Raw genomic sequence first — 27,280 nt, forward strand, 5'->3', positions numbered from 1 at the left:
CGTATCTCAAAAACGATTCTTGACTATGGCTTAAAACTTTAAACACTTCTTAGTTATATTAATCTTAATATCTGTATACTTTTGGGTGATGATTCAAAATTTCATTTTTGAGTTATTGAGTATTTTGTAAAAAAGGGGGAGGTTTTTTTTTACATGTCGCACCATATCTCAAAATCGATTTTTGATTATTGCTTAAAACTGTACACATGTCTTTGTTAAATTAATCTAAAGATCTGTATACTTTTTGGTGATGATTCAAAATTTCATTTTTGAGTTATTGAGTATTTTGTAAAAAAGGGGGAGGTTTTGTTTACATGTCGCGCCGTATCTCAAAAACAATTTATGATTATTGCTTAAAACTGTACACACTTCTTTGTTATATTAATCTAAAGTCTAAAGATCTGTATACTTTTTGGTGATGATTCAAAATTTTATTTTGAGTTGTTGAGTATTTTGTTAAACAGGGGAGTTTGTTTTTTTAACATATCGCGCTGTATCTCTTGCTTAAAACTTTACACACTTCTTTGATATATTAATCTAAAGATCTGTATACTTTTTGGTTTTGATTCTTAATTTTGTTTTAGTGATATTAAGTTTTTTGTACAGGGTGGGGGGTTTCACATGTCCCGCTGTGTCTCAAAAACATATATCATGGTTATTGCTTAAAACTTTCACACAAGACGTCAGGCGTATAATGCGCTCATGGTGCAGCTGTTTATTGAATTATCATAAGCAATTATATTTTATATTTTATGTTTAAAAAAAAAAATGCACTCTCTGTGATGTTTTTAGTTAAAGTCAACCCGTTTTAGACTTTCAACAATCAATGGTCATTAAAGCAGACTACACTTTTCATTGTGTTTTTTAAAATTAACATATGAAATGCAAAATATTTTTTTCCATGTGTATAATTTATTTAATAATTATTTTTTGGGTGCATAAGAGCAGTTAGCACACTTATTTACTTTCGAGGACTAAGATGTGATCATCAATACTTATTTTAGCATAACCCAAAATGTTGACTGGTTTAAATAAAGAGTAAAATGATTACAATAGGTACCAGAATACACGCATGTTACAAGAATATTTTCACTTTTTGATAAGTTGTCATCTTTGATTATGGCTAGAACAAAGAAGGCTGGGAGAAAAGGAAAAGCGAAGGTAATATACGTCAATTTAACAATAGAGGTTTCTGTTTTCATTAGTGTCAATAGAACCGCATAAATGATGAGACATCGAGAAGTTGTGTTCATTTTGTTGACTGTTCCCACATAAAATTACATTAAATTCTAATTCGTAAACTCAAACGAATATAAAATATTTATCAAATAAACACAAACTCTCACATGGGAGACGCCACTTGCAGAGACAAGTGCACATTTTATTATTCGTATATGTATAATGATGTCAATGTTTTTGTGTAAATACTCTGAACATTCTCATCTGGTACTGGTTACCGCATACTAAAGGAATCCAGGTCCGTACGCCCTGATTCACGTTCGCCCTAGTACCTGTTTGACCTGATACCTGTTCACCCAGGGTCCATTCACCCTGATTATTATTTTTTTCTAATTGTTGTCTAGTGGCATAATTTTAAGTATTTGAACAAAATATGTTGAAGTTTGTTGAAAAATTCACCGAATATTTATATTGCCGCAATCAATTTCATCATTTTCCCTTTGATTGCAGTAGAATACTGGAATACAATGTATTTATCTTTATTGATATTAGTTAACAAAATAATTGTATTCAGTCATTCACTAATGTATGCAGTATAACTGAGACTAAGTCTCAGAGTATTATAATGAATGAACTTGTAAATCTGTTTTACAGTTCGTACATTTTTAAAAAATTAATTTCAAGCTGAATATATTATCAAAACAAATTTGTTTTTATAATATTATTAATCCATCAAAAGACAGGTATCACAATAAGCAGTGATCCGAATTATTTTGTAATAAAACAATAAATTAATGATCCTTAACAAGCCATAAACTTTTAGATATTTCCATGTTTCCATAAATTTCAAGAATATATACCATAGAAATATATCTGATTAAGTTTATTCAACTTCAATGCCTGAATATTAATATTTTTAGTAGGGCGAACGGACTCTAAGTGCGAACGAACTCAGGGCAAACGGACCCAGGGCGAACATGTTACTAGGGCGAACGGTCCCGATACCATACTAAAGGTCAACAAATCTGAAAATAAATAATATAAAATTATTATATTATTTATTTGGAAAAGTGCTACTGGTCACTTTAACTGCAATGGCTCAAATGACTTTAAACTACCTGAATTCACTCGTGCATGAAACTTTAAACCCCATTCAAACCGACCTTTCTATAAATAACTACACACGTGTTAACCATAAACAACAACAACATTCTTAATGTTCGATTTTTGTACAACTTTGATAAATACATAGATTGAGAGTGCCAACATATTTTCGTTCAGGTTAACAGAGGTCCCAGTTCGACTGGAACCTTTGTCATAATCAATTTTAACTATACAAATCCTTGTCATAACCAACGCCAGAATATCTGTGTTTGTTGTAGGGTGAAATCTGACATTTTTGCCATCGGCATCACAAGAAAATGATTAACGTAAGGGTACCCAAATTGCACCGAGTATCTATTTAGAAATAAATAGCAACGGTCAGGGTTTCCCCTGGGTCAATTATTTTTATCGCCGACTCTTTCGCCAAAACAATATATTTTTCGCCACTTTATTATTTTTTTCGCCAAGTAACCCAAATATATTTTCTTTTAAAATTTTCCTTTTTTCCAGCCCTCCCTTTAAAAAAGAAGTGATTTTAACAACAAAACGAAGCATCTTATCACTTGGAATTGATCCCTCGTGTAAGGTGTAGTCATTACATTGAAGGGTTACTCTCATGCCAACCTTTTGAATAGATTTCTTCATAACGACAGTTTTCTTTTCTAGACCATCGTAAATAAGTAAAACTATTTGCTTGAAACACGTGTGTTACTGAAACGACTTTGAAGTACCCACTAAAATCAATGATCTATATGAAAGTTAAATGATAAAGTTTTAAGACCTTTCTTGCTTTTGAACATTTTTCGTCATAACAACAATTTTCTTTTCTGGACTATCATTAAAAAAGGAGAGGAAGCGTAAAATTTTTACTTCAAACACGTGCATCGCAAAGTGGTTCATAAATCCCTTTTGTGACATGTGACAGAAGCCATTTAACCATATCATTTTGTCATATCATACAATCAACACCTTTATAATTAGTCCATTGATGTCGTTAGCTATGAATGTAATTAGCTGATTATTGATTTTCTGTCAAAATCTTAACGAGTTCAAGGTGAATTCCGAGTGTTGTCTAATCGGTAAAGACAGAGAAACCCGAATAAAGTAAATAAACTAGATGGCTGAAAATAAATCGTTATCCATATATATTTCTTTCGCCAAATTCTTTAGCCAATGACGAATTTTAATCGCCACAATTATTATTTTTTCGCAAATTGCGAAAATGGCGACCGCCAGCGGAAACCCTGGCAACGGTAATCTAACAAGATTTCCTAGAGACTAAACAATTTGTATTTTTATGAGTTTGATACTATGCACGTCTTTCAACATAGGTAAACATATATAGATATACACAAAACGTTCACAGTATTTATCAACAGATGGACTGTTTTCTGAAAAAGAAAAATGTACGAAAACGTCACCATGCGACGTCATCAAAACGTCATCTCTTTAAAATTAGAAAATACAATAAATTATGAGTATCCATTACATGATTTCGTAAAATATGAAGAGTAAGCATGGACTAATATCAAATTGTTCAAAATATTTGAAGAAATTAAACAAATGCTCGGTTATTAGACTTTTGACGATGTGAATTTAAGCATGGATGCAATTTGGGTACTCCTCATTACAGAATCATGGATAGCTTGGAGGTTGATTTAAACCCATTTTTTTATGACTCAATATGGATTAAATATTAAATTGGTGTACCTATACAATAAAGAAGGATAGGGCTACAAAATAAACACAATATGGACATTTTTTTCTCGATTATAAAAAAACGTAGGTGAAAAAACTGTCAAAATAGGTGCAATTTGGGTACCGTCACGTTACCTTACGACAATCACATTGTGGTCTAGTGGTTAAGACTGATGGCTACAGTGCTGAAGGTCACAGGTTCGATTTTCACTCAGGGTGCTAAAAATATCAGTACATCAGAAGGGTTATTTTCACCCTCTCACACACATCTCTGGTACCCAGACCGGAGTTTAAACTAGAATGGGTACTTTGGGGGCCTCGGTTGGTCATAGTTGTCCACTACTTTGACCTGGAGATCAATCTTCGGATATCTCTCTGGTTTGTCTGTTTCCACCGAGTGGCCTGGTGGTTCTCTCAAGTACTTCGGCTTACTCCACCATAATAAAAGACTTTCCGGTGTCCTACACACTCCCTTGGACAGTGTTGGGTGGGGGATTGTTCTGGTGGTGGTATAATATTGTAAAGGACACATCTCCATAACTCCTTAGGGAGTATACATGGATCCGCTGTACCCTTGCAGTCAATCAAGGGATGCGTCTGAATTGGCGGAATCTTGAGTACATACATACATACATTGGGGACCTCTCTACTGTTAGAATCTTCAATTTTTCACTTATTCTTACAACATTTGTATTAACTTCAAGATTATAAAAAAACGTTTTTTTTCTAAAGTGAACATTGATTGGTTAAATATTTCTCAGTGTGTTTGAATTTATTTGATAGCCTTTTGGTCATGACTGTTTGTCTCTAATATTTAATTAACTGTGCATTTGTATTCAGATATCGCAGATCAAATTTATTCTTTCTTTGTGTAATCATACGTTTTTTGATTGAGTTAAGTCTGCTAATTGATATTTTATCGTATGTTTTTATATGTTGTGATGTTATGCTATTGTTTCAGAAAAAGGGAGAAGGTTTGGGCCCATTAAAACGTTTAATCCCGCTGCAAATGTTTGCACCTGTCCTAAGTCAGGAATCTGATGTACAGTAGTTGTCGTTTGTTTATGTAATATATACGTGTTTCTCGTTTCTCGTTTTGTTTATATAGATTAGACCGTTGGTTTTCCCGTTTGAATGGTTTTACACTAGTAATTTTGGGGCCCTTTATAGCTTGTTGTTCGGTGTGAGCCAAGGCTCCGTGTTGAAGGCCGTACTTTAACCTATAATGGTTTAATTTTTAAATTGTTATTTGGATGGAGAGTTGTCTCATTGGCACTCACACCACATCTTCCTATATCTATATAAGTCTGTTAGTTTTTTTATTTGAAATGTTTTACAATGTCATTTCACTGCCTTTTATCGCTTACTATGTGGTATTGCTCATTGTTGAAGGCCTATACTAAAATTGTTTATTTCTGTGTCATTTTGGTCTCTTGTGGAGAGTTGTCTCATTGGCAATCATACCACATCTTCTTTTTATATAACATATAGAACATGTAAAACCTCATTCCGGTAATAATAAGTTAATTACAAAATTTTTCTTCCACTTGGAACTAATATAATGATAAAGGAACATCATTTTCATGACAAGATGACAAGATGATAATAGAATTGAAAATGGAAATGGGGAATGTGTCAAAGAGACAACAACCTGACCGTAGAAAAAAACTACAGCAGAAGGTCACCAATAGGTCTTCAATGAAGCGAGAAATTCCCGCACCTGGAGGCGTCCTTCAGCTGGCCCCTAAACAAATATATACTAGCTAGTTCAGTGATAATGAACGCCATACTAATTTCCAAACTGTACACAAGAAACCAAAATTAAAATAATACAAGACTAACAAAGGCCAGTGGCTCCTGACTTGGGACAGGGGAAAAAATGCGGTTGGGTTAAACATGTTTTTGAGATCTCAACTCTCCCCCTATACCTCTAGCCAATGTTGAAAAGTAAATGCATAACAATACGCACATTAAAATTCAGTTCAAGAGAAGTCCGAGTCTGATGTCCATGATGTCAGAAGAAGTAACCAAAGAAAATAAACAAAATGACAATAATACTTAAATAACAACAGACTACTAGCAGGTAACAGACTTCAATTAAACTGACTGAAAGATTATGATTTCATCATATGACTTTATTAGTTGCGACAAAGTCAAAATCGCCTTTAATATAAAGAATGTCGTCTGTGTTTTAACATGTTTGATTCCAAGAAAAATCAAATACTTTCATAATTTCATGACTAAAGGGATAAGTTTTCCAGGTCTCCAATCTTCAATCATAGATATAGGAAGATGTGGTATGAGCACTACAAAAGTCAAAAAGTCTGAAAAGACCAGTTTTTGTCTGAATTTGCATGAATTTTTACTTGACATTCTTAATTTGTCTGCATAATTTTTGAAAATTCTTGACATAGTATTAGTTTGTCTAAAAAGGTTCTTGATTTTTCTTGACAAGTGTCTTGACAGTATTCACATTGTCTTAAAATTTCTCGACACTTCCTGTATCATCTGATAAGAGTCTGGATTAGTCTCGACCAATTCTTGACTGTCTTAAATTAGTCTCGATCTGTCTTGACATATTCTTGACATTCTTAATAATGTCTGAATTTGTCTTGACATATTCTTGACATTCTTAATAATGTCTGAATATGTCTTGACACATTCTTGACAGTATTAAATATTTCTTGACACTATCTCAACAGTATAAATTTCGCCTGAATGGTTTATGAAATCTTTTGGGTTTGTGTGGCTAAAAAAAGAGGAGGGGGGCTTTCCTGTTGGTCAAAGAATTTGTTCTCGTCTTGATTCAAACTTTTTATTTTTAGAACAACCCCAAAACATTTTTGTTTTATATTTGGGTGTTGAGTTTTATAATTTTTTGTCAACAAAAAATTGTGATAACGGGCTCCTTTCTGACAAAAAATTGTTTAGATCTATATTATGTATGTTTGTTTGAGACCAATGAAATTATTGATTAAAAATTATAAGATATTAAATACACTCAAATTTGAATAGTAAATAGAAATCATTGATGGGACCCATTATGAATACTTTTTTTATTATTATTCCTGGAGTAGATAATAATTTTCTTTTAACCTTTGGAATGTTTATGGCAGGTCAACTGATAAGTTGTATGGCGGATTACAGGTAAATCAGTAATTTCTATTTGACAGTTGCGTGTATTCTGGGGTGTGTTACAACTTAATTTCATGGGGAACATCCTGTCCATGTATAATACTTAATATATATTCCAACAAATGGCATTACACAAATTTTTCTTCTGTTAAATGAATGATTTTATATCATCATAATTTGCTTTTTATCTAAACCACATTTTTGTACAATAATTATTTACCATATTAACATTGGATATTATGAATGTAGAGTGAAATATGTCTACCATATGATTGGTTTTAATAATTTAATTAATAATTAAGATTTAGGAATCAAAATTTGTATTTTTTTACAAAAAAACACATTTAAATTGTTTTATATCAACACACCCTCATTTAAATTACTTTATACATTAGATTTCGTAGCCATATTTGCATTTGTGAAACTATGTAAATACCAAAATTTTCAATTGTTTTACATGCCAAACTTCATATTTGTTGTAAGGAATGTAACTTAAAAACAACAGTATATTATGTAAAAAGAAATAAAGATTAAAGTTATATTATGAATATTGGTCATGATTTGTAAAACTCAGAACTGTCAAGTAAATTTAAGACACTATTCAAAATGTTCAGACTATGTCAAGCCAAACTGAGAAAGAATAAGAATGTCGAGAATATGTCGAGAAATTTCAAGACAGTATTCAAATGTCAAGAATTTGTCAAGAATTTTTAAGACCATATTCAGAATGTCAAGAATATGTCGAGTAAATTTCATACAAATTTGATTTAAATGAGAATTTGTCAAGAAAAATTAAGACACGAGTCATACTTTTGAAGAATGTCAAGTAAAAGTTCATGCAAATCAAGACAAAAACTGGTCTTTTCAGACTTTTTTACTTTTGTAGTGGAGTGTCAATGAGACAAATCTCCATCCAAATAACAATTTATAAATGTAAACCATTATAGGTCAATATTAAGTCAATTAGTTTTGGTACAGGAGATCTGTATTGATTTGAAGTCACCATGTGAAAGTTTAAGGTTTCACATTCATAGTGATTCTGTCATGACATGCCAGAATGCAGAGATGCGCATTTCATTTCAAGGAGTGATTGCATTGTCACTTATGTTTTTATAACTTAAAGGGGGCCCAGTCGCCCATGGCTCCTAGATTTTGAGCTGGGCCCCTAAACTTTCAGTTAAATTTCAGTTGAACATATAGAAACTAATTATGAAATATCTGGTCTGGGCTCCTAGCTTGAAATTCCCAAGTTTAGTCCCTGTACATGTATATAAAAGCAGCTGAAAAATCAAATGGTCATAACTGCCAAAGATAGACAAATAGATAAAAACTCATTTTTTTTCTGAACCCTCACTGCTTTCTCTATTTTCTTCACTCCAGCAGCATGCTTTATACTTTGAATACAAAATCAAAACACAACTCGACAACATATATATCAATCACTTGCTACTTTGTGCTGAGAACAACTTTCTTTAAAAGTCCTTATACATTTGTATATATATTTGTTTATTATAATACTTACAGGGAAATAGAGATCGAGAAAGAGAGAATAAAGGTGATGGAGAAAAAAGAGAGAATAAACACACAGATTATCCTACCACAAAGAAAACAAATGAAAATTATGAAAAGTACTACAAAGTAAGTATAAATTAGGTCTGATCATGATCAACTACCAATGAGGTTAACTAGCTTGTCTGCATAAAATTTCTCAAGTTAACTTGAAAAGTAGTCAACTTTTGAACAGGTTAGGACGGCATCGATCTGTACATATACACTTTTGTACAGTTTAGGACGGCACCCATCTGTGCATATACACTTTTGTACAGGTTAGGATGGCACCCATCTGTACATATACATATGCATTGATGTAGACAGACCAGAATTTATTGTTTGATAAGAAAAACAAACAGTATGTCAAAGGATAAATGGGGTAAATATAAACTTGACTGCAGCCAAACAACACAAGTTAACAAAAGTACACACATGTTCAGTATTCAATGAACAGCCTTTAAAGCAATACTAAGTGTCCAAGCAATATAGGTTTTGTTCATTGTTGAAGGATGTACAGTGACCTTCATGCATAGTTGCTTATGTTATACTTCATTTAGACTCAGTTGAGTTGTCTTATTGATACTCATATCACTGAAATCTTACTTTCAAATGAAAAAAAACAAACTTTCATATACATGTATCTGAAACACATAATGATGAAATACATAAACATTTTAACATCTTGTTAAATTCTTATAAATGTACTAGTGTAAAATTTATATCCATCAAAACATTAAGAAGGAATTGTACTTTCAATGTTTTTGATTTCAAAGCAGATAAAGTGATTCCAATATTCACAATATTTCAAGTATTGTGTTCTGGTAACATCTTAAATGTGGAAGTGAATTTAACACTTTCCTATAAATAACTAAAACCGATGATAACATTTGTATTGTAGGAACAGGGAATAATCAAAGAGGCCGAATGGGAAGCCTTCCTAGAATCAATGAGACAGCCTCTACCAACAACATTCAGGATCACTGGATTCAGAGGGTAAAAATAGGAGGTTTAACAATCATTTAGTAAACGCCTTTCAATTTGCAAATCTGGGTCAACCTGAATACTTTTGTTTTTATAAAGCATATAGAGAATCCAGATATAAGTACGGAGAATTCTCTCTATATATTCAACCAACTTACAACAATATACATGACTTATAAATGTATGAATTGTTATAATTATTTTTATACGACCGCAAAAAGTATTTTGGGATTGTATAATGGTATGATGTATGATGCGTCGTCTTTTTCGTCGTCCTAAGACACATTGGTTTCCCGACATTAACTTTAGTTTACATGAGAATGGTTTCTATGAAATTTAATAAGAAGGTTCAATGCCACAAAAGGAAGGTTGGGATGGATTTTGGGGATGATGGTCCCAACCGTTTAGGAATAAGGGGCTCTAAAGGGGCCCAAAACAATAATTTTTCTACTTTCAGGATAATAACTTGTATATAAGTAATTCAATTGCTCTGAAATTGTACCACAATGTTTAATACCACTAGTAGAAGGATTGGATTCATTTTGGGGGGTTATGGTGCCAACAGTTTAGGAATTAAGGGCAAAAAAAAAGATTTTTTGTAGTTTCTGGATAATAACTTGTTTGTAACAGTATGGATCTATCTGACATTGTACCACATGGTTCCATATCTCAAAAGGAAGGCTGGGATTAAGTTTGGGGGTAGTTGTCTCATTCATGCAGGAATTAGGGGCCAAAAACCAGCATATATCTAGTTTATAGATAATAACTTGTGCTTACATGTAAGTGTATGGATCTCTCTGAAATTGTACTACAAGGTTCCATACTACAAAGGAAAGACATGGATGGAGTAGCAGGGTAATTGCTCCAAGGGGGATTCAAAAAGTGTTTAGGGAATTCCATTTTTTTAAGGAGTTCAATTTTTTTTCAAATTTTAAATTTTTATTAAGTTTCAAGAAATCTTTAATTGCACAGTATTGTGAAATTTGGTTTTGTCAGAAACCTTTGTATGTCAAAATTTTGATAACAATCCAAATTCAGACAGTATCAAGCTTGAATATTGTGTCCAAATTTGGCCCAATTGTTCAGGGTTTAACCTCTGCGGTCGCTTCACAATTATTTTTAAAGGTAATACATGTATTATCAAATGTTTAATATATTTTAGTGAAGCGCAAGAAATGTTGAAGATTATTAAGAATGAATACATTACCAAACTGGTGTCCAATGATGATTGCCCTGTTCACAGTCTTCCATGGTAAGTTGTAACATTAGTCATTTAAATGTATTATTGTCATTATCTTCTAAATTGAATAAAAGAAAATCATACAGGGGCAGAATATGAGATCTGCCCTAAATCCAGTCAACTTTCCTGAGCAGCACATTCTAATGAAATTTTTCCATCCCTTATAATCATTGCTAATTGCTGTAATCATACATTTGTTCACTAATATTTTATGTAAATATGATGGTATCTACAAAATTTGTGATAAAAATCTGCCATTAATGAGCAATCTTTTATATTTCCCTTGCCTTTTCTATGTTAATTTTCAACTTAATCCATTTGCACAGTTAACTCCTGCAATAGTTGTAATGCATAACTTAAATGACAAAAAAGAATTTGAAATTTCAACTATTCTTCATTTCTGATGGAACATATTGTTCAACCTAGTAGTACATGTATGAGTTTTTTTTACTTATATTTTAGGTATCCAAATGAACTAGGTTGGCAGATAGATTTATCAAGAAGGGAAATCAGACATCAACAAGATTTACAGCCACTCAAAGAATTTCTTCTGAATGAAACAGAAAGCGTAAGTAATTTAATTATTTGAAGAAAAACAAAACATGGAGAGATTTTGAAAGTGCAGTATGATTTTATGTGGATTATTCCATGTATGTGGCTCTTAGTAATTAAGATGATATTATTCATAAAACAAATGATCACAGACATGTATTTTAGCAGAGTTAAATTACGGACAAGTTTATAGTCGCTGTCACGTATAATTTGCACCATGTTTATGTCAAAACAAATTTAAATATTAGCCACGTTTACTCAAGATGATGCTTTTCATTTAGCGGAAGTAAAATCTTGTCCAAATATCCGCTACTGTCCTACCTTTTATGGTGTTTGCATTGTATAATCCTGACCTTCACATTTATCAAGATTATTTACATTGTAAAACCGCCATCTTGGTTTCTATGAGGATCCCTTATTCCATAACATTCGTTACTCTCCGGTAATATCATTGTCATTGATGATACAATTTCCCACGTTTTTGACTAAAAGATGACGAAAAGCTCAGAGAGACACAAGAAAATGGAGAGCACATAAAACTCCACAGCTAAACACTTGCGGTAATAACAATGTCGTATTCCACCATACAAAATAATAAAGTGGAAACATGGTGCCAATTTTACTTGATGGAGACTATGGTATGTCTTTTATTTTGCAGGGTAACATAAGTAGACAGGAAGCTGTGTCTATGATACCACCACTAGTGTTAGATGTCAAACCCCATCACAAGGTTGGTATCTATAAAATACATCTGTATTCTGAAAGATCAGAAATCATTGCTTGCATTCATTATTGCTATTTTGAAAACTGTACAAAAATGCAAGACAATTTAAAAATACAAGACTATTTATTGTGATTTTGGAAATATTTGGATAGATATACCTATCAGTTATCAGAATAGGAGTTCTTATTAATGCTATTCTGAGGGGGGATAGGAGGGGTCCTGATCCAGAAATCCCGGGCTTTAAAACACGAAATCCTGAGGTTCCGAATTTGAATAAAGTAAATTCTGACGTCCCGAAATTCGAAAACAAAAGTTCCCGGATCCCGAAAGGGTCAATCCCGAAATCCTGAGCTTAAAAACATACGATCCAGGATTCCCGATAAAGGAACTTCCCCCCCTCTATACTCACCCAGTCGCGTTATTCACATTACACAATATAAAACTCATTATTTGTTAGTTATGATTTTAAATTTAATACTGTTCTTCCGTGGAGTCTTCAAGATGTTTTTATCATAGGCGGATTCAGGGGGGAAGGGGGGGGGGAGTGCAGGTCCCCCCCTTTTGTGGGAAAAATTTGGTTGATTATATAGCCCCCCTCCCCACTTTGGAAAAGTTCTGGATCCGCCACTGATTATAGTCATTTTACAAATACATACAAAGGGTTATATCCTTTCACAATATCAATTATTGCAAAAAGGAAACTTCAAGTTTCAGTTTAAATCCATTCTGATCAACTGATCAAAATAATGCCTGATTGCTCCAGTGAAAGGTAGTTATTATGGTGTGCTCTGTAAAACCACTCTAGCCATCCAATTCCAGTTATTGATTTTCATTTCAATGATAATTTTAGAAAAAATGAACAAGTTATCAGAAACACTAGTTCAATAACAGTTTGATCTGAAAATGTTTTATTCTTTGCATAAATAAAAATATCTGTTATACTCTTGGCCATCATTGATATAGATTATCTACATTTTTGAGAATAGGAGGGAGTTCCTTGGCTTTCTCTCATCAAAGGGTGACAGGCATGAGATGAGATGTATCATAGAAACTTCATCAAGTTAAACAAATCAAGGATAATATGTTTATTGCAATTTTTTCAGGAATCACCAATGACTTTGGCTTATGATTTTTTTATGCCCCATCAATGGGCATTATGTTTTCTGGTCTGTGCGTCTGTTCGTTCGTCCTTCCGTCCAACTGTCCCACTTCAGGTTAGAGTTTTTGGTCGAGGTAATTTTTGATGAAGTTGAAGTCCAGTCAACATGAAACTTAGTAGACATGTTTCTTATGATATGATCTTTCTAATTTTAAAGCCAAATTAGAAGATTCACTGTCTACTGAACATAGAAAATGATAGTGCAGATGCGGAATTCGTGTACTTAGGACACACTCTTGTTTATGTTCTTAATCTGTTGACTAAAAACAATTCTCAATATAGTATATTATAAAGGAAAAGTCATGATGATAAATATCACATGCTGTTCTATTTCTCTTGTAGGTTTTAGACATGTGTGCTGCACCAGGCTCTAAGACTGCCCAGTTGATAGAATTATTACATTCAGATGGAGAAAATGTCCCAGGTCAGTATGGTTTACCTAGCAGGTAATCTTATGAAAGAGGAATATTGAAAAAATCAAATCGTAGAGTAATTATTACTAAGACAGTCAACATCAAAGTAAATTGATACATGTTTTCCAATGAATAAAAATGAATCCACATTTCACAGTGATATACACCTTATAGCTATTTTGAAATCTGTCCTGCTTGAACTTTTGACGTCAAACAATAATCTCTTCCATTGGTGCTTTAGATATTTTCTATTATGAAGTCAAAATTTACATGAACTTTTGTGATGTACAGTAATGGTGGTATTAGATACACTACAGACTTACTGAAATTTAGATTTAAGTTATGTTTTTAAATTTTTACAGAGGGATATGTTATTGCTAATGATGTGTGTAATAAGAGATGTTATCTGATGGTTCATCAGGTCAAAAGGTTACAGAGTCCTTGCTGTGCAATAGTTAATCATGACGCCACAACTCTACCAAATATAAGAATTGGGGTAAGTTAAAGGGGCATTAGCTACGAGATGTATAATAAATATAATATAATATTTGTTTATCTCAATCAATAATGAAATGCAAATAGTGAAATAAAAATAGCTTTTAGCAGCCAGTATGGTTCAATTTTGTCAAAATAAGCTAAAGAAAACATTGATTATGAATTATTCACTTGCAAGTGAATAATTCAACCTCATTGAATCCATATTCATGTTTAATTTAACCCCTTAGCTTGAGATAGATAGCACATGAATTATATGTGTAAAGTTATTTATAGGAAAAGAATGTCAACATTGAAAGTGAAACAAAGATAAACCATTTGATTGACTTATTAATCCACAAACATTCATTCTTACACAGGCAAAAACGATGATAAATATTTATTTTTCCTCTATAATATGAAATTAACATACGTCATTGTTTTTATGCCCCTTGCTTTACCAGAAGGAGCATAAATTGATCCCCTTTTTCTGTCTATATAACCATACAGAAGAACATTTGAAAATAGGTTTCCATTCTCTAACTTATTTTGCTTTAACCAAATGTTATGGAAATTATACACAATGCTTATAACAACAAAACACAGGTCAAGTATGAAATTTGGTGGGATAACTTTTAACATTCTTGAGTTATGCCCCTTTATTATGTGTATTATGGACACTTTCTCTATTTATTATTGATTGTTTTACAGGAAGGTATTAAAGATTTTGTCCAGTATGACAGAGTTCTGTGTGATGTTCCTTGTAGGTAGGTATAATTTACACAATGTAGCCAAGGGGCTTGGTGGCCGAGTTATTGACTCCAATCTTAATTGACTAGGATTGACATTTTTTCTATCGAAGGGGGTGGTTTTCTCTTGACACGATGTCTCTCTCCGCCATTTAAAACTTGCCAACACGAAATAGCCCAAAATTAGTGCTTAAAAGTGGCGTTAAAACAACTAAAATCAAATTAATCAAAATCTCAATGTAGCCCTGGCTACTTACTGTATATTAATCTTTATTGAATGAGTATTTTTCTTCATTGTCCAGCCTCTTTTAGCTGACCTTTTTATTGTGATTTTCAAACTTTTATCATTTAACAGAAGAACCCATTCCCTTATATTTCTACTGAAAAAATAATGTGTTAAGAAATTGCTCATGAAGTAATTTATTAAACGAATTTCACCGTTTTTTCTAACCAGAATAGTTTCTACTCAAATTTAAACTTTCAGTGAAAAAAAGCCTTTCTACCAAAAATAGATTTTTGAAGACTTATGAACAGATAAACACCAGTTATTAATCATCTTTATTCAGATGGAAAACTAAAAAACTTACAGAAGAAACAGAAGAAGTATAGTGCTCTTTTACATATTGTTATAAACAATAATCTGAAGTTACAATGCAGAAGTATTCATATCCTTCTTTGATACACTTTTCTATATTTACAATTACAAACGAAAGTGAAACAACGCCTGGTAGGTCTGTAGTAAGGTAGAGTCCCTAAAGTGGATACCTCAGGTATGCAAGGTCGTTATGATAAAACACAAAAAATGTAGAAAGTCTTTTGGAAGTAAAGCACTAATTCATGGTCCCATTGCTTTCTATGTTAAATTCCTCCGTTTCAAGAAGGAACACCTCTTTTGTTTTAAGTTCAAATAAAGTGGCAATCATTGCATTTCAAAGCAACACTTTATGGTGTCTTCTAATGAAAAAATCAACATACCTTACATGGCATATAAGAAAGAACTGGTTCCCGGAACTTCGGGTGTACCAAAACAGGTACTTCAAAACTGACATACAGACAAAATGAACCCTCTTTTTAAAATTTGATGCAGTTTTTTTAATATTCATAATTATAAGTCCAAAAGTGTTCTGCAATGATTACCAGTCCTTCAGCTTTCATTTCATACCAAAAATACCTAAATATTCTACATATTTTGGAAGTTACACTCATGCGTAGGAACTATTTGTGTTAGATATGTACTACTTTCTGGTATGTGCTTTCTGGCCGGGCCTTAATTAGTGGTGTTACACCTTATAACAACACTTAAGAGACTACTGCATAAAATTTATTCTACATTTATTACAGTGGTGATGGGACCCTCAGGAAAAACGTGGATATTTGGAGTAGATGGAATGCAAATATTGGACCAAACCTTCATAAGTAAGTAATTGATTACAGATCAGTGGACCAAAACTTCAAACCGAATCTAGATTTAAAAAGTGAAACTTCATCAAGTATATCATTATGAGAAAATAACTTATACTTTATAAACATCGAATGGACAGATAAGCATTTAATCAGAACCTTACACGTAAATACTGGACCACTTAACTTAGACAAAATCTTTCAAAGCAAGCTTGAAATTTTCAGTCTGACACTTTTAAACATCAACAGTATGAAATGAATGAACTATGTAGAACAATAGAAAACTTTATTAAAAAAAATAAAAAAAATATGTAAAAATTGGTCGCAAAAGATAAATTAAAACTTTCTAAAGTGAGAAGATATGTAGGAAATCTTTTAGTTCTAAGAAGTAAATTTATATCTTGAAAGTAATTGCTATGTTAGACAGATTTGTCACAGTCACTGAAGTAAAATCATTAGGTTGTATTGTCCATTTGAAAATGGTTTACAACTTTGAAATACTTACAATAGACATGATAAAGGATAGTCCTCGTGTTGACTGTTAGTCACATGACAGTCACATGACATGTGGTATTAAAATAGATACAAGAAGATGTGGTAAGAGGGCCAATAAGGCAACTCTCCATCCAAGACACAATTTGTTAAAGTAAACCATTATTGGTCAAAGTATGGTATTCAACACAGAGCCTAAGATCACATTGAACAGTAAGCAATTAAGGACCCCATAAATGACATGTGTAAAACCATTCAAACAGGAAAACCAACTGTCTAATCTATATAAGGAACAATAAATTTTTATGAACCACATCAACAAACATCAACTTATAAACATCAGAATCCTGACTTAGGACAGGTGAAATCAAATGGAGCAGGTTTAAATGTTTTAATAGGTGCCAACCTTTATCCTTATCTGAAATAGTAGTGTAACATCACAACAGAAAAAAGACTCCCTATAAAAGTCTATAGTAGTCTTTTTACATTGAAGGGTACAGATGAAGATTTTGAAGCGAGGTCTAGAGTTGTTAGCTGTAGGAGGTAGACTAGTTTATTCTACATGTTCACTGAACCCTGTAGAAAATGAAGCCGTCATAGCCAGTATGATGGAGAAGTGTAAAGGTACTCTTCCACTTATATCCATGCCTCTCATTTTTAAGTGCCTTCTTACTTGTAAATTCATTGAACCATTCAGAAGATGAAGTTGTCATGGCTAGTATGATGGAGAGATGCAAAAATTGAATGTCTCCTTTGTTCATGATTGCAATTACTTAACTCTGAAATAAATTTTTGATCAAATTGATGGAAATGCTTGTCCAGCTTATCAGCAAAAACATTTACTAGGCTATTTTATTTTTTGTCACCCATATATTTTTTATGTCAAGCTGTAAAGATTTTGAATTCAATATGTTAATATAGGAAGTACTTATGATAAACCATCAATGTTGTATAAGCCATGGTGGAATTTGTAATGACCTTGACTGGCTGTACAGCCCTAGCATGGACGGTATTTGCATAAGCTTCTTTATAGCACTTAGTTTTTAAAAGAATATGAGGATCCATTCGCCATGCTTGAATTTATTGTTAAATAAATAATAAAACTAAATCATTGATATCTGATTAGCTGTGACATTAGGGTTGACATTTCAGTATTGGGGAAAATAGGAAATTTATAGTATTTTTTTTGTTGTAATTTTAGGTTGTATAGAGCTGATAGATGTTAGCAGTCAACTTCCAAATTTAAAATACAACAATGGTTTATCATCATGGAAGGTATGTGTATAGAACAATTAATTCTATCTTTTATTTTCTTTGTTGTCATATAACTGCGAATTCATTTATTTTTGTGGGTTGAGGAAACATTGTATTTTCATAGATATATTGATTCAGTTGATTTGCAAAAGTTTGTAAATGTGCCCATAGACAATTTGTTTTGATGAACATATAAATTTATGGGTTTTCAATTCCCTCTAATAAAATGGAAATTGGTATCCCAAGCAAAAATTGCTGATGAATGTACAAATTGTAAAATAGTTAGAAATTATAATTTCATAAATAACCTGAGTAAATTCTTGAATATATGAAAAACTGGCATTAAAGTGATGTAGTAAAGGTTATTTTTTTACTTGTGACTGTAAGTAATTTACTGACCTATCATTTGTTTGGGACCTTTACAGTTTGCTGTTCAGTGTGAGCCAAGACTCCGTGTTGAACACAGTAATTTGACCTATAATGGTTTTTCTTTTACAAATTGTGACTTGGATGGAGAGTTGTCTCATTGGCACTCATACATCTTATATCTATATATTTTTTACAGGTATTCAGTAAGAAGATGGAACATATGAAGAATTTAGAAGAAACTAGAAATAAAGGCTTTTCTCATTTTGAAGGTTCCATGTTCCCTCCAGACAATGCAAAAGATTTCAACTTAGAAAGATGGTAGGTTAGAATCTCACAGACTTAAAAATCAAAGATTGTTCTGTTCTGGTGGACTATTTCTATAGAAACTCATTTGCCTTGGTGAAAAATATAGTTCGGGATTGATTTTTTGGAATATTAGAAAGAATAAAAGGTTAAAAGGAGTAAGAAATGTCAGACTTGTGGTAGAGACCAGTTATTTTTCATTTTAGAAGTTTTTATTTCTCATTTGTGTACTTTAAGGCCGTACTTTAACCTATAATGGTTTACTTTTTAAATTGTTATTTGGATGGAGAGTTGTCTCATTGGCACTCACACCACATCTTCCTATATCTAATTAGAGATTTAATTAATTCAATTGCTAAAGAACTTTCTTAATGTTGCTAAAGAACTGACAATGATTATGATTTGAATTATTTTTCAATAAAGCTTAACGTAATTGCTCAGGTTTCTTGACTGTTCTATAACCACTTTCATCGGTTGATGTGTCACATTTATGTTTTAGGGACATAGTATTATTCTTTTAAGATAGTTTTATACACCTTCTTGCTATTTTTCCAACATAACTTGACATCACAAAAGTTCCCAAAAATATTTGACGCCATAATGGAAAAATAATTGTATGACATCAAAAGATCAGGCTGGACAGATTCTCTGATCAATCAGGACAGATTTCCAAATAGCGATAAGGTGTATTAAGATGGGGACTATCAGTGTCTTAGACCCATCTGTCTTCATCTTCTCTCTTTTAATTATACTTTTAATGTAAATGTCAATGAGACAGGAAACTAACACAAAAAAATAAGTAAACAAATCTTTATTTATAGTGTCAGAGTTTTACCACACCACCAAAATACTGGTGGATTTTTTATAGTGGCCATACAAAAAAATGCAACATTACCATGGATGAGGCCAGTTCCACCAGTCCAACAGGTCAAAAAGGAGGAAAATGTTGACCTTGAACAAAAAAAGGAAGCAGGGGACCAGAGTAAAGAAGCATCAGTACCAGTAGAAACTGTGGTAAAGGAAGAATCTGATAAAGACGCAACAAAAAAAACTACAGATGTAAAAAGCAATGGTAAACGACCAGGGGACGAACTAACAGAGTGAGATAACAATAAGTCTTTGAACAATCTAAAACCTTAAGGTGGTATGGGAGTCTAAAAAATTTGTTCATACTTTGTCAAAATGTAATATCTATTGATACATGTTCAAAAATGTTATAAAAATGGTAGGTCACCGCGCATTTTCTCAAGCTACAGGTTGTGACAAAATGACAAATTTTGTATGGATTATACAGGAAAAAGCACCATTTTGGGAATAGAAACTAAACAAAATGATAGAATCGTATAATAAATTAGAAAAAGATAGCTTTCAGACAATGCTTTTAGAATATCAAAAGAAAAGATAGGGTCACCGTACGTTTTTTCCGGCTAAAAGACAAAATAGGAAAATTTGTAGAGTCCTTCAGAATATGCACTGTTTTAGAGTTACCTCCCCTTAAAATGCCAATTTGAAAATATTCAAAAAACAACCAAAAATAATCTACACTTGTAAAAATTTAATATTTCTAAGTTATATTCTTATAAATTGATTCTTTTGAATGAAAATTCACATTAAATATTGCATTCCTGCATCAAATTTTGCTAACTTGATAGAAAATATGGACCTTAGGTTCTCTGTTTTTTACAATCCAAGATGGCGAAAGACACCCATACCACCTGAAGAAACTAAAAATGTAAAAAATTCATGTATTTAAAAAATTCAGATGGAGTGTGTAATAAAATTCAACACTCTTATTAGGCATTGTATATTCTCATATTAGATTTCAATGTTATTCAAAATGATTTTCAGATAAAAAAAATAAATCCATTCATATAAAAGAATTTGATATTGTTAATCAAACTCAATAATATTTGAAGGGAGATAACTCATTGTTTTATTATGAAAGACATTATTTCTTCATTTTTCCTATTCATTGTTTCAGCCCAACTCCAACAAAACACAAAAAGATGCACGGTTACAAAGAAGACCCATTCTTGTTTTTAGAAGCCAATGATCCTTTTTGGGATCCTATTCAGTAAGTAATGTTTAGTATGCAACTTCTGTAGAATAAAAAAATGTCACATTTTTTTTTTGTCAAAACATCAGTCTCTTACAGATTGTAATGTATTATCATATACTACAATTTTAACAAAATCACCTGATTGTGTTACTTACTTAAAGATAGGCAGAGATTGTTAAATGCATTTTAGCAGAATGAATTATGGCTTATACATGAAAAACTGCAATTTCAATATAAACACATGTTTTCTGAAGGCGTTTAGAAAAAAAGACCATATAACTGTGATTTTCAACTAATTTCAAAGTCCAAACAAAGCCTGTCATTTTGGCAAAAATTAGTGGAGCGAAACGAAACTTTAACTTGATCTGTAACTCATCATGGTTAACTCACATACCAAAAATCAGCCTAATATCTGAAGGCGTTAAGAAAAAAAACTGTATAATTAATTGTTGAAGAATGAAGGAATTAAGGAATGACAGAATGACGGACAAGGGTAAAACTATATGGCACCAATAATTTCGTTGCGGGCCATATAAAGTATAACACAGACTTCAAATATTTAGACAATTATAGGACATTATCTATGAAGAAGTGAGTTCATGTTGATTGGGTTGTACATTTACTGGAAGAAACTCGTCCTTTCAAACCCCAGCACATACATAAACAGCTGGAACATCTTTAATTTAAAACAATGAAATTTCATGTTGTTGGTTTTCACTTGGAACTTAATGCTGACCTAACAACGATTTTTTTCTTTGGTAAATGTCCTGTTATCTAAAAGAAAATTTTCCCAATCTGCCATGAGGGGGAATAGGACCTTTATCAGGACTCCGGGATTGGGTGTTTTTAAGCTTGGGATTTTGGAATTGACCCTTTGGGACCTGGGAAATCTTTTCGAATTTCGGGATGTCTGGATTTAAGTTATTTAAATATGGGACCTCAGGATTTCGTGCTTTTAAGCCCCAGATTTCGGGATCAGGCAACCTCCTACCCCCCCCCTCTGGTATGGTATAAGAATAACTTGTTTACTAAGCAACTTCCCATCACTTTATCTACTTCTATTTTACAGGAAGTTCTATGGAATTCGTCCTGATTTCCTGATAGAACAGGTTATGTACAGAGAATCATTTAATCTTTATCTATTTTACAGGAAGTTTTACGGAATTCGTGCTGATTTCCCGATAGAACAGGTTATGTACAGAGCAGAAACCGGACATAAACGTACAATATATTTTGTGTCCTCTCAATTACGTAATATTGTACGCAGGAATTCTGACAGGATTAGGGTATGCATCAAAATTATATTTTAATTTTTTTTTCTGTAAAATTAAGAACCTAATATCATTGTCTGTTTTATATAAATTTTTAGAGATGGTGTTGTCAGTTTATTTTAGATTTATTAGTTTGACTGTCCCTTTAGTATCTTTCGTCCCTCTTTTAAATGTAATTTACTTAAAATAAAAAACCCTGTGGATTGCCTTTTTTTTTTTTAATTTTGGAAAGAATCTTTAGAGATCAGTGATGTGTAGTTGCAGCATCATTTGAATATGAAAATTATCTTTAAAAAACATTTTAGATGGTTAAATTGATGTGTGCAGCTTTTTGTATGGCACAGGATCCTGAAGGGACATTTTTGTATATTAGAAAAACAAGGTTATAATGCTTCCTCCATTTGATTGTGTTATTAATCAACTCTTTGAAAATCATATATTATAAAGGGTCAGTATATCTGATTTTTGTTTTCAGTTTATCAATCTTGGTCTGAGGATATTTGGCAGAAGTCCATCTCCATTGGTACCTGATTGTGAATACAGAATATCACAAGAGGTAATTTTACTGATGAAATAGAAAAACTTTTGATTTTGCATAACAATCAAGGTAGTGGTCACATACACTATATTATGATTCAAGTGTACAGAAATGTTCATATGAAAGTTAAACTCGTAACAGTAACCCTTTTTTTCTGGCAGTGAGTTGTCACTTTTGACCAGTTGGTCAATATGAAGAAATATATCAAATGCAAAAAAGTAACTTCACCCATTTGAATAAGCAAGCAACATACATTTTTATCAAACCTGTGACTTTTGTCACAAAAGCAAAACATAGCCATCCCACTTTCCATTGTTGTCGCCAGGAGCGTCCACAAACATTCACTTTGGTTAAAATTTTTGAAATTTTAACTTTCTTAAAATATCCTGGATTTCTACCAATCATTATGTACAGAGTATTCAGTTTATCTTTTTTCATTACAGGGACTAACAGTTTTAGGAGCAGAATGTATTACCAGATGTGTACAGCTGTCCAGAGAAGATATGGTCACTTTTATGACCTATGATAATCCTTTCTTTGATAAAATGTCAGCTAAAGCAAGAGAAGATCTAAAACTGTTTTGTAAGTCGTTCTGTTCTGATGGTGTTAAGTTGCTGCAGGCTTGATAAAAATTTGATTGGCTAATAATTATGGTGATGATGAGGTTTAAATGACCTTGGCTACCCATGAGAGTCTTGCACAGTTAGTAAACGGCTTACAACAGCATCAAACAACACAATAATATTCCACAAATATTCTTGTCATATTAATACAGCGAATGATAATGTGGCATGATAAATGCATGATGCCACAGTGTCTGGTTATTGTATGACATTATAAGGTCATGTGTGGCAGATAATCAAATAAAGATAATTTATTTTATGACTACGAGTTTGTCAAAGGGACATAACTCATAGAGAAATAAAATTTTAAATTGCTCCAGGTACTATTCAAGAATGCACTTGTTTGCAGCTGACCTTTACTCTTGCAATTGTTCAAGAAGGATCATGAACACTTGCAATAACTTTTCAAAGCATCAGCCCTGCAAGTCTTATTAATACTAACACTTAGTTTAGTTTAAACATATTTATTTATAGTGGATTTGGAAACAAGTTTTTGCAACTTATATTAATCCCTTTCCACTTTGCTAACACTTGTAAGACAAAACTTGAGAAACTGAGCATAAATCATAATTCTTTTCTTTACTTTCAGCTATTGGTTGTATCTTGATGCACTACAAGCCAGAGGCAGGGCAAGTTTAATAAACGGTTATAACTTATGTTATTTCAACTGATAGGGCACCTCAAAATTTTTATAGGAGAAAAATATAAATAGAGGATGTTATTTGGTAATTGTGGGATTTTTGAAAATGTAATAAAGATGTATTGTTCAAGAAAAATAAGTAATATATAGAATAGACTTGAGAACATCCTTAATTTGTACTTAGCTGAAGTAAATTTAATATGTACATTAATTGTTTACAGAGAGACCAAGCCATCGTGTAATATAACTGTGTGTGGATGGAGAGGAAAGTCATCTCTCAGAACATTTCTGTCAAAAAATCTCAGAGCTCATTATCTAAGACTGTTTGGGGTGGAGCTAGAAGAAATCTGTAAGTTATAATATTACCATAAATGAAATACTAGATAGAAATGTCTTTTTTTCTTTGTTAAATACCGTAGTTAACACCTATGATTTATTACAAAGTTGCTAGTATTATATTAAATATTGAAAATAAGAAAACATAGGACCCTATTGACAGTATGAATAAGCCATTCAAATGATATCATTGATTATTTGAAAAGAACAAATAACACAGTTACTTTCATTGAAAAGGAAAACTTACCACATAATAAATATAAACTGCTCATAACTTTTTCATCTTCATGATGTATTGCGTAGAAATCAGGGTTGAAAGATACCAGAGAGTCATTCAACCTCATAGATTGAAAATAAACGGACAACACCTTTGCTAAAAAGGAAAAAGACCAACAGACAAATAAAAATACACAAAACACAACATAGAAAACTGAAGACAGAGCAACACGAAGCCCACCAAAACTGGTGGTGATCTCGGGTGCTCTGTTAGGGTAAGCAGATCCTGATCCATATGTGGTATCCATCGTGTTGAAGCTTACGTTTATGGTGTTGTGTTTTTCATTGCCATGGATGCTGACTTATTTGTATGTGAAGTAAGCAAAGGAAAATTTTATGGAGATGATGTTTTAATATGGTCACTTTATAATTTTTGCTCTTTGTTCAAATTTGCAGTGAAAGTGTTGGCAACAAAAGAGAAGGCAACAAACGCAGAAACAGATGAAACTAGTCAAGACAGCGCTGTAGAAACAGAGGAAAACAAAACAGAAACGGTGAAAAAGGAAGACAGTAATAAATCGTCTGGCGCTGAAAAAATGGAGACTAATGAAGGAACTTGATTGGTGACAGAATATTAACTTATAAAAGGGAAAATAAAATTGTGAAAAAAACAAGAAAGAACTTGAGTTTTTTAAAACAATATGTAACATTGAAAATTGTTATCTTTTTAACAGCAATAGCAGTGCTATGGTATACCTTTGGCTTGCTGTTACTATAGATTCATTTCTAGGAGCAAATTATCCATTCTTTAATTAATGGAGTTTTATGGGATGTAATTTAATGATCTGATAAAAATTATTCAGATATAATAAAAGATCTACAAAACAATTTGGTGACTTCTTTAATAAGGTAAAGATATGATATTGACTAATTGTCGAGCCTGCTTCTTTAGCATGGACTTGGATATATCGGGATGCTTCATACTTTGTATATTGATGCCTTATGTTATGAAATATCAGTCCATCATATGTCCATTGTCCTTGACCTCATTTTCATGGTTCAGTTGAAAAAAAAGATTTTGTAATGTTAATATCTTTCTTATTTTGAGTAAAATGATAACTATATTTAGTATGTGCGTACCTTGAAAGGTCCTCATGCCCGTCAGACAGTTTTCATTTGACCTCTACCACATATCATGGATCAGTGAACAAGATTAAGTTTTTCCTTGCCAGGTCCATATATCGGATACTATAAGCAAAAGGTCATCTATTTTTGGTGTAGTGAATGATTGTAAGGTGTACATGTTCAACTGGCAGATGTCATCTGACCTGATTTCTTTTTCATGGTTCAGTGGTCAAAGTTAAGTTTTTGAGTTTTGGTTTTTATTTGAAATACTATTTGCATGTAATGGGTCATCTATATTTGGTGTATGGAAATATTTTATGATGTACATTTCAGTCTCGCAGGTATCATCTTGCCTTGACCTCATTTTCATGGTTCATTGGTCAATATTTAGTTTTCTTGTCAAGCTTTCTGCAACAAAAGTTGCAATATGGACAAAATAAGCTGCAAAGAGAGTTCCTATTGGAAATTGTATTGTCTATATTTACAGAAATGCAACCTTGTGACAAGCACATGAAACAAGGTTCTCGACTTGAGACAGGCACATGAAAATGTGGCAAATAAAGAGATAAAGAGTGTTAAAGGTCAAATCTCAAATCCTACCTTGCTACAAAATCTTGAGTAAAAAGTAAATAAATTTTTGACAAACTAACAGACAGACTGACATATTTATTGCAGCATTCCACCACTGAAGGAACAAAGATGAAATAAGAATTAGAAAGTGATTTTATTTATCCAAAAATTGAATATATAAATGGCTTAAAATAAAAAAGAACATATGCTGAATTTTTATTCTGTATATATGTAAATGGAATGCCATGGGTAACAAAATACAAAATAAAAGTATACAATAACATTATAAAAACTTTCTGATAATACCTTAAGTTATCAATTCTGATATGTTTCAATTAGTAATTAATATAATTATATAATTATGTAAAATTTATGAACCTTGTATAGAAACTGGTATATACATTTATTCCTTTCTTGCATGTCCCTCCCCTTTCTGTCCTTCACAAAAAATTAAAAGAAAGACCAAACAAACAAAAGATTTTTTTACAAGCAATCACAAATAACAAAATTTTCTATCGTAGAAAACCTGATCACATAAATCAAGATTTTCTTCGGGGAGGTACTGAAGTAACTGTTAAATCTTATAAATTATATATTACATAAATAAAATAACTTAGCCATGGAATAGACCAGAGTAACAGTCTCTCCCAATGAACCAAAGGTAGATAACTGTTCCAATGAAACAAAGGTAGATAACTGTTCCAATGAAACAAAGGTAGATAACTGTTCCAATGAATCAAAGGTAGATAACACTAAAGGTCATCTTTTGAGATCTAGAATTGGAATGAATGTTTATTCATGCTTAAAATTAAAATCACATTCAAAATCACAGAATCAACTTATAGATTTATATTCATTGCACAACTATAATCATATTTTCAAAATCACAGAATCAAGATATACAATTTATATTCTTTGTTTGAACTATATTTACATTCTTTAAGGTATATTTAGATAGTGGTATGTCTTCAAAGTACACATTGGTAGCAGCTGTTTGGTCCATGTCATCCCCGACACATTACACATTTTCATTCTCAATATTATTTTTACTTAACCTAAATATTTAACTACAAAACTGTTCTACTATTCAGCATTTTATCATGGAAATATGAAAGCAGATCAAA

General features: G+C 32.1%; 1 protein-coding gene across 1 annotated transcript; it reads left to right on the top strand.

The window, feature by feature from the left end:
* Positions 1-1,024: 1,024 nt before the first annotated feature.
* On the top strand, positions 1,025-25,081 carry LOC134722250 (RNA cytosine-C(5)-methyltransferase NSUN2-like). The gene is made up of 21 exons (XM_063585860.1): positions 1,025-1,161; positions 8,641-8,754; positions 9,566-9,660; positions 10,811-10,900; positions 11,351-11,456; positions 12,099-12,170; positions 13,666-13,747; positions 14,099-14,232; positions 14,922-14,977; positions 16,301-16,375; positions 17,346-17,476; positions 18,054-18,127; positions 18,672-18,793; positions 19,600-19,878; positions 20,760-20,852; positions 21,988-22,123; positions 22,584-22,664; positions 23,090-23,228; positions 23,859-23,898; positions 24,131-24,258; positions 24,918-25,081. The coding sequence occupies exons 1-21, from the start codon at positions 1,120-1,122 to the stop codon at positions 25,079-25,081; spliced, it is 2,253 nt and encodes a 750-aa protein (XP_063441930.1). The 5' UTR covers positions 1,025-1,119.
* The last annotated feature ends 2,199 nt before the right edge of the window (positions 25,082-27,280 follow it).

The sequence above is a fragment of the Mytilus trossulus genome, chromosome 6 (genome assembly GCF_036588685.1).
Source record: "Mytilus trossulus isolate FHL-02 chromosome 6, PNRI_Mtr1.1.1.hap1, whole genome shotgun sequence".
Lineage (NCBI taxonomy): Eukaryota > Metazoa > Mollusca > Bivalvia > Mytilida > Mytilidae > Mytilus > Mytilus trossulus.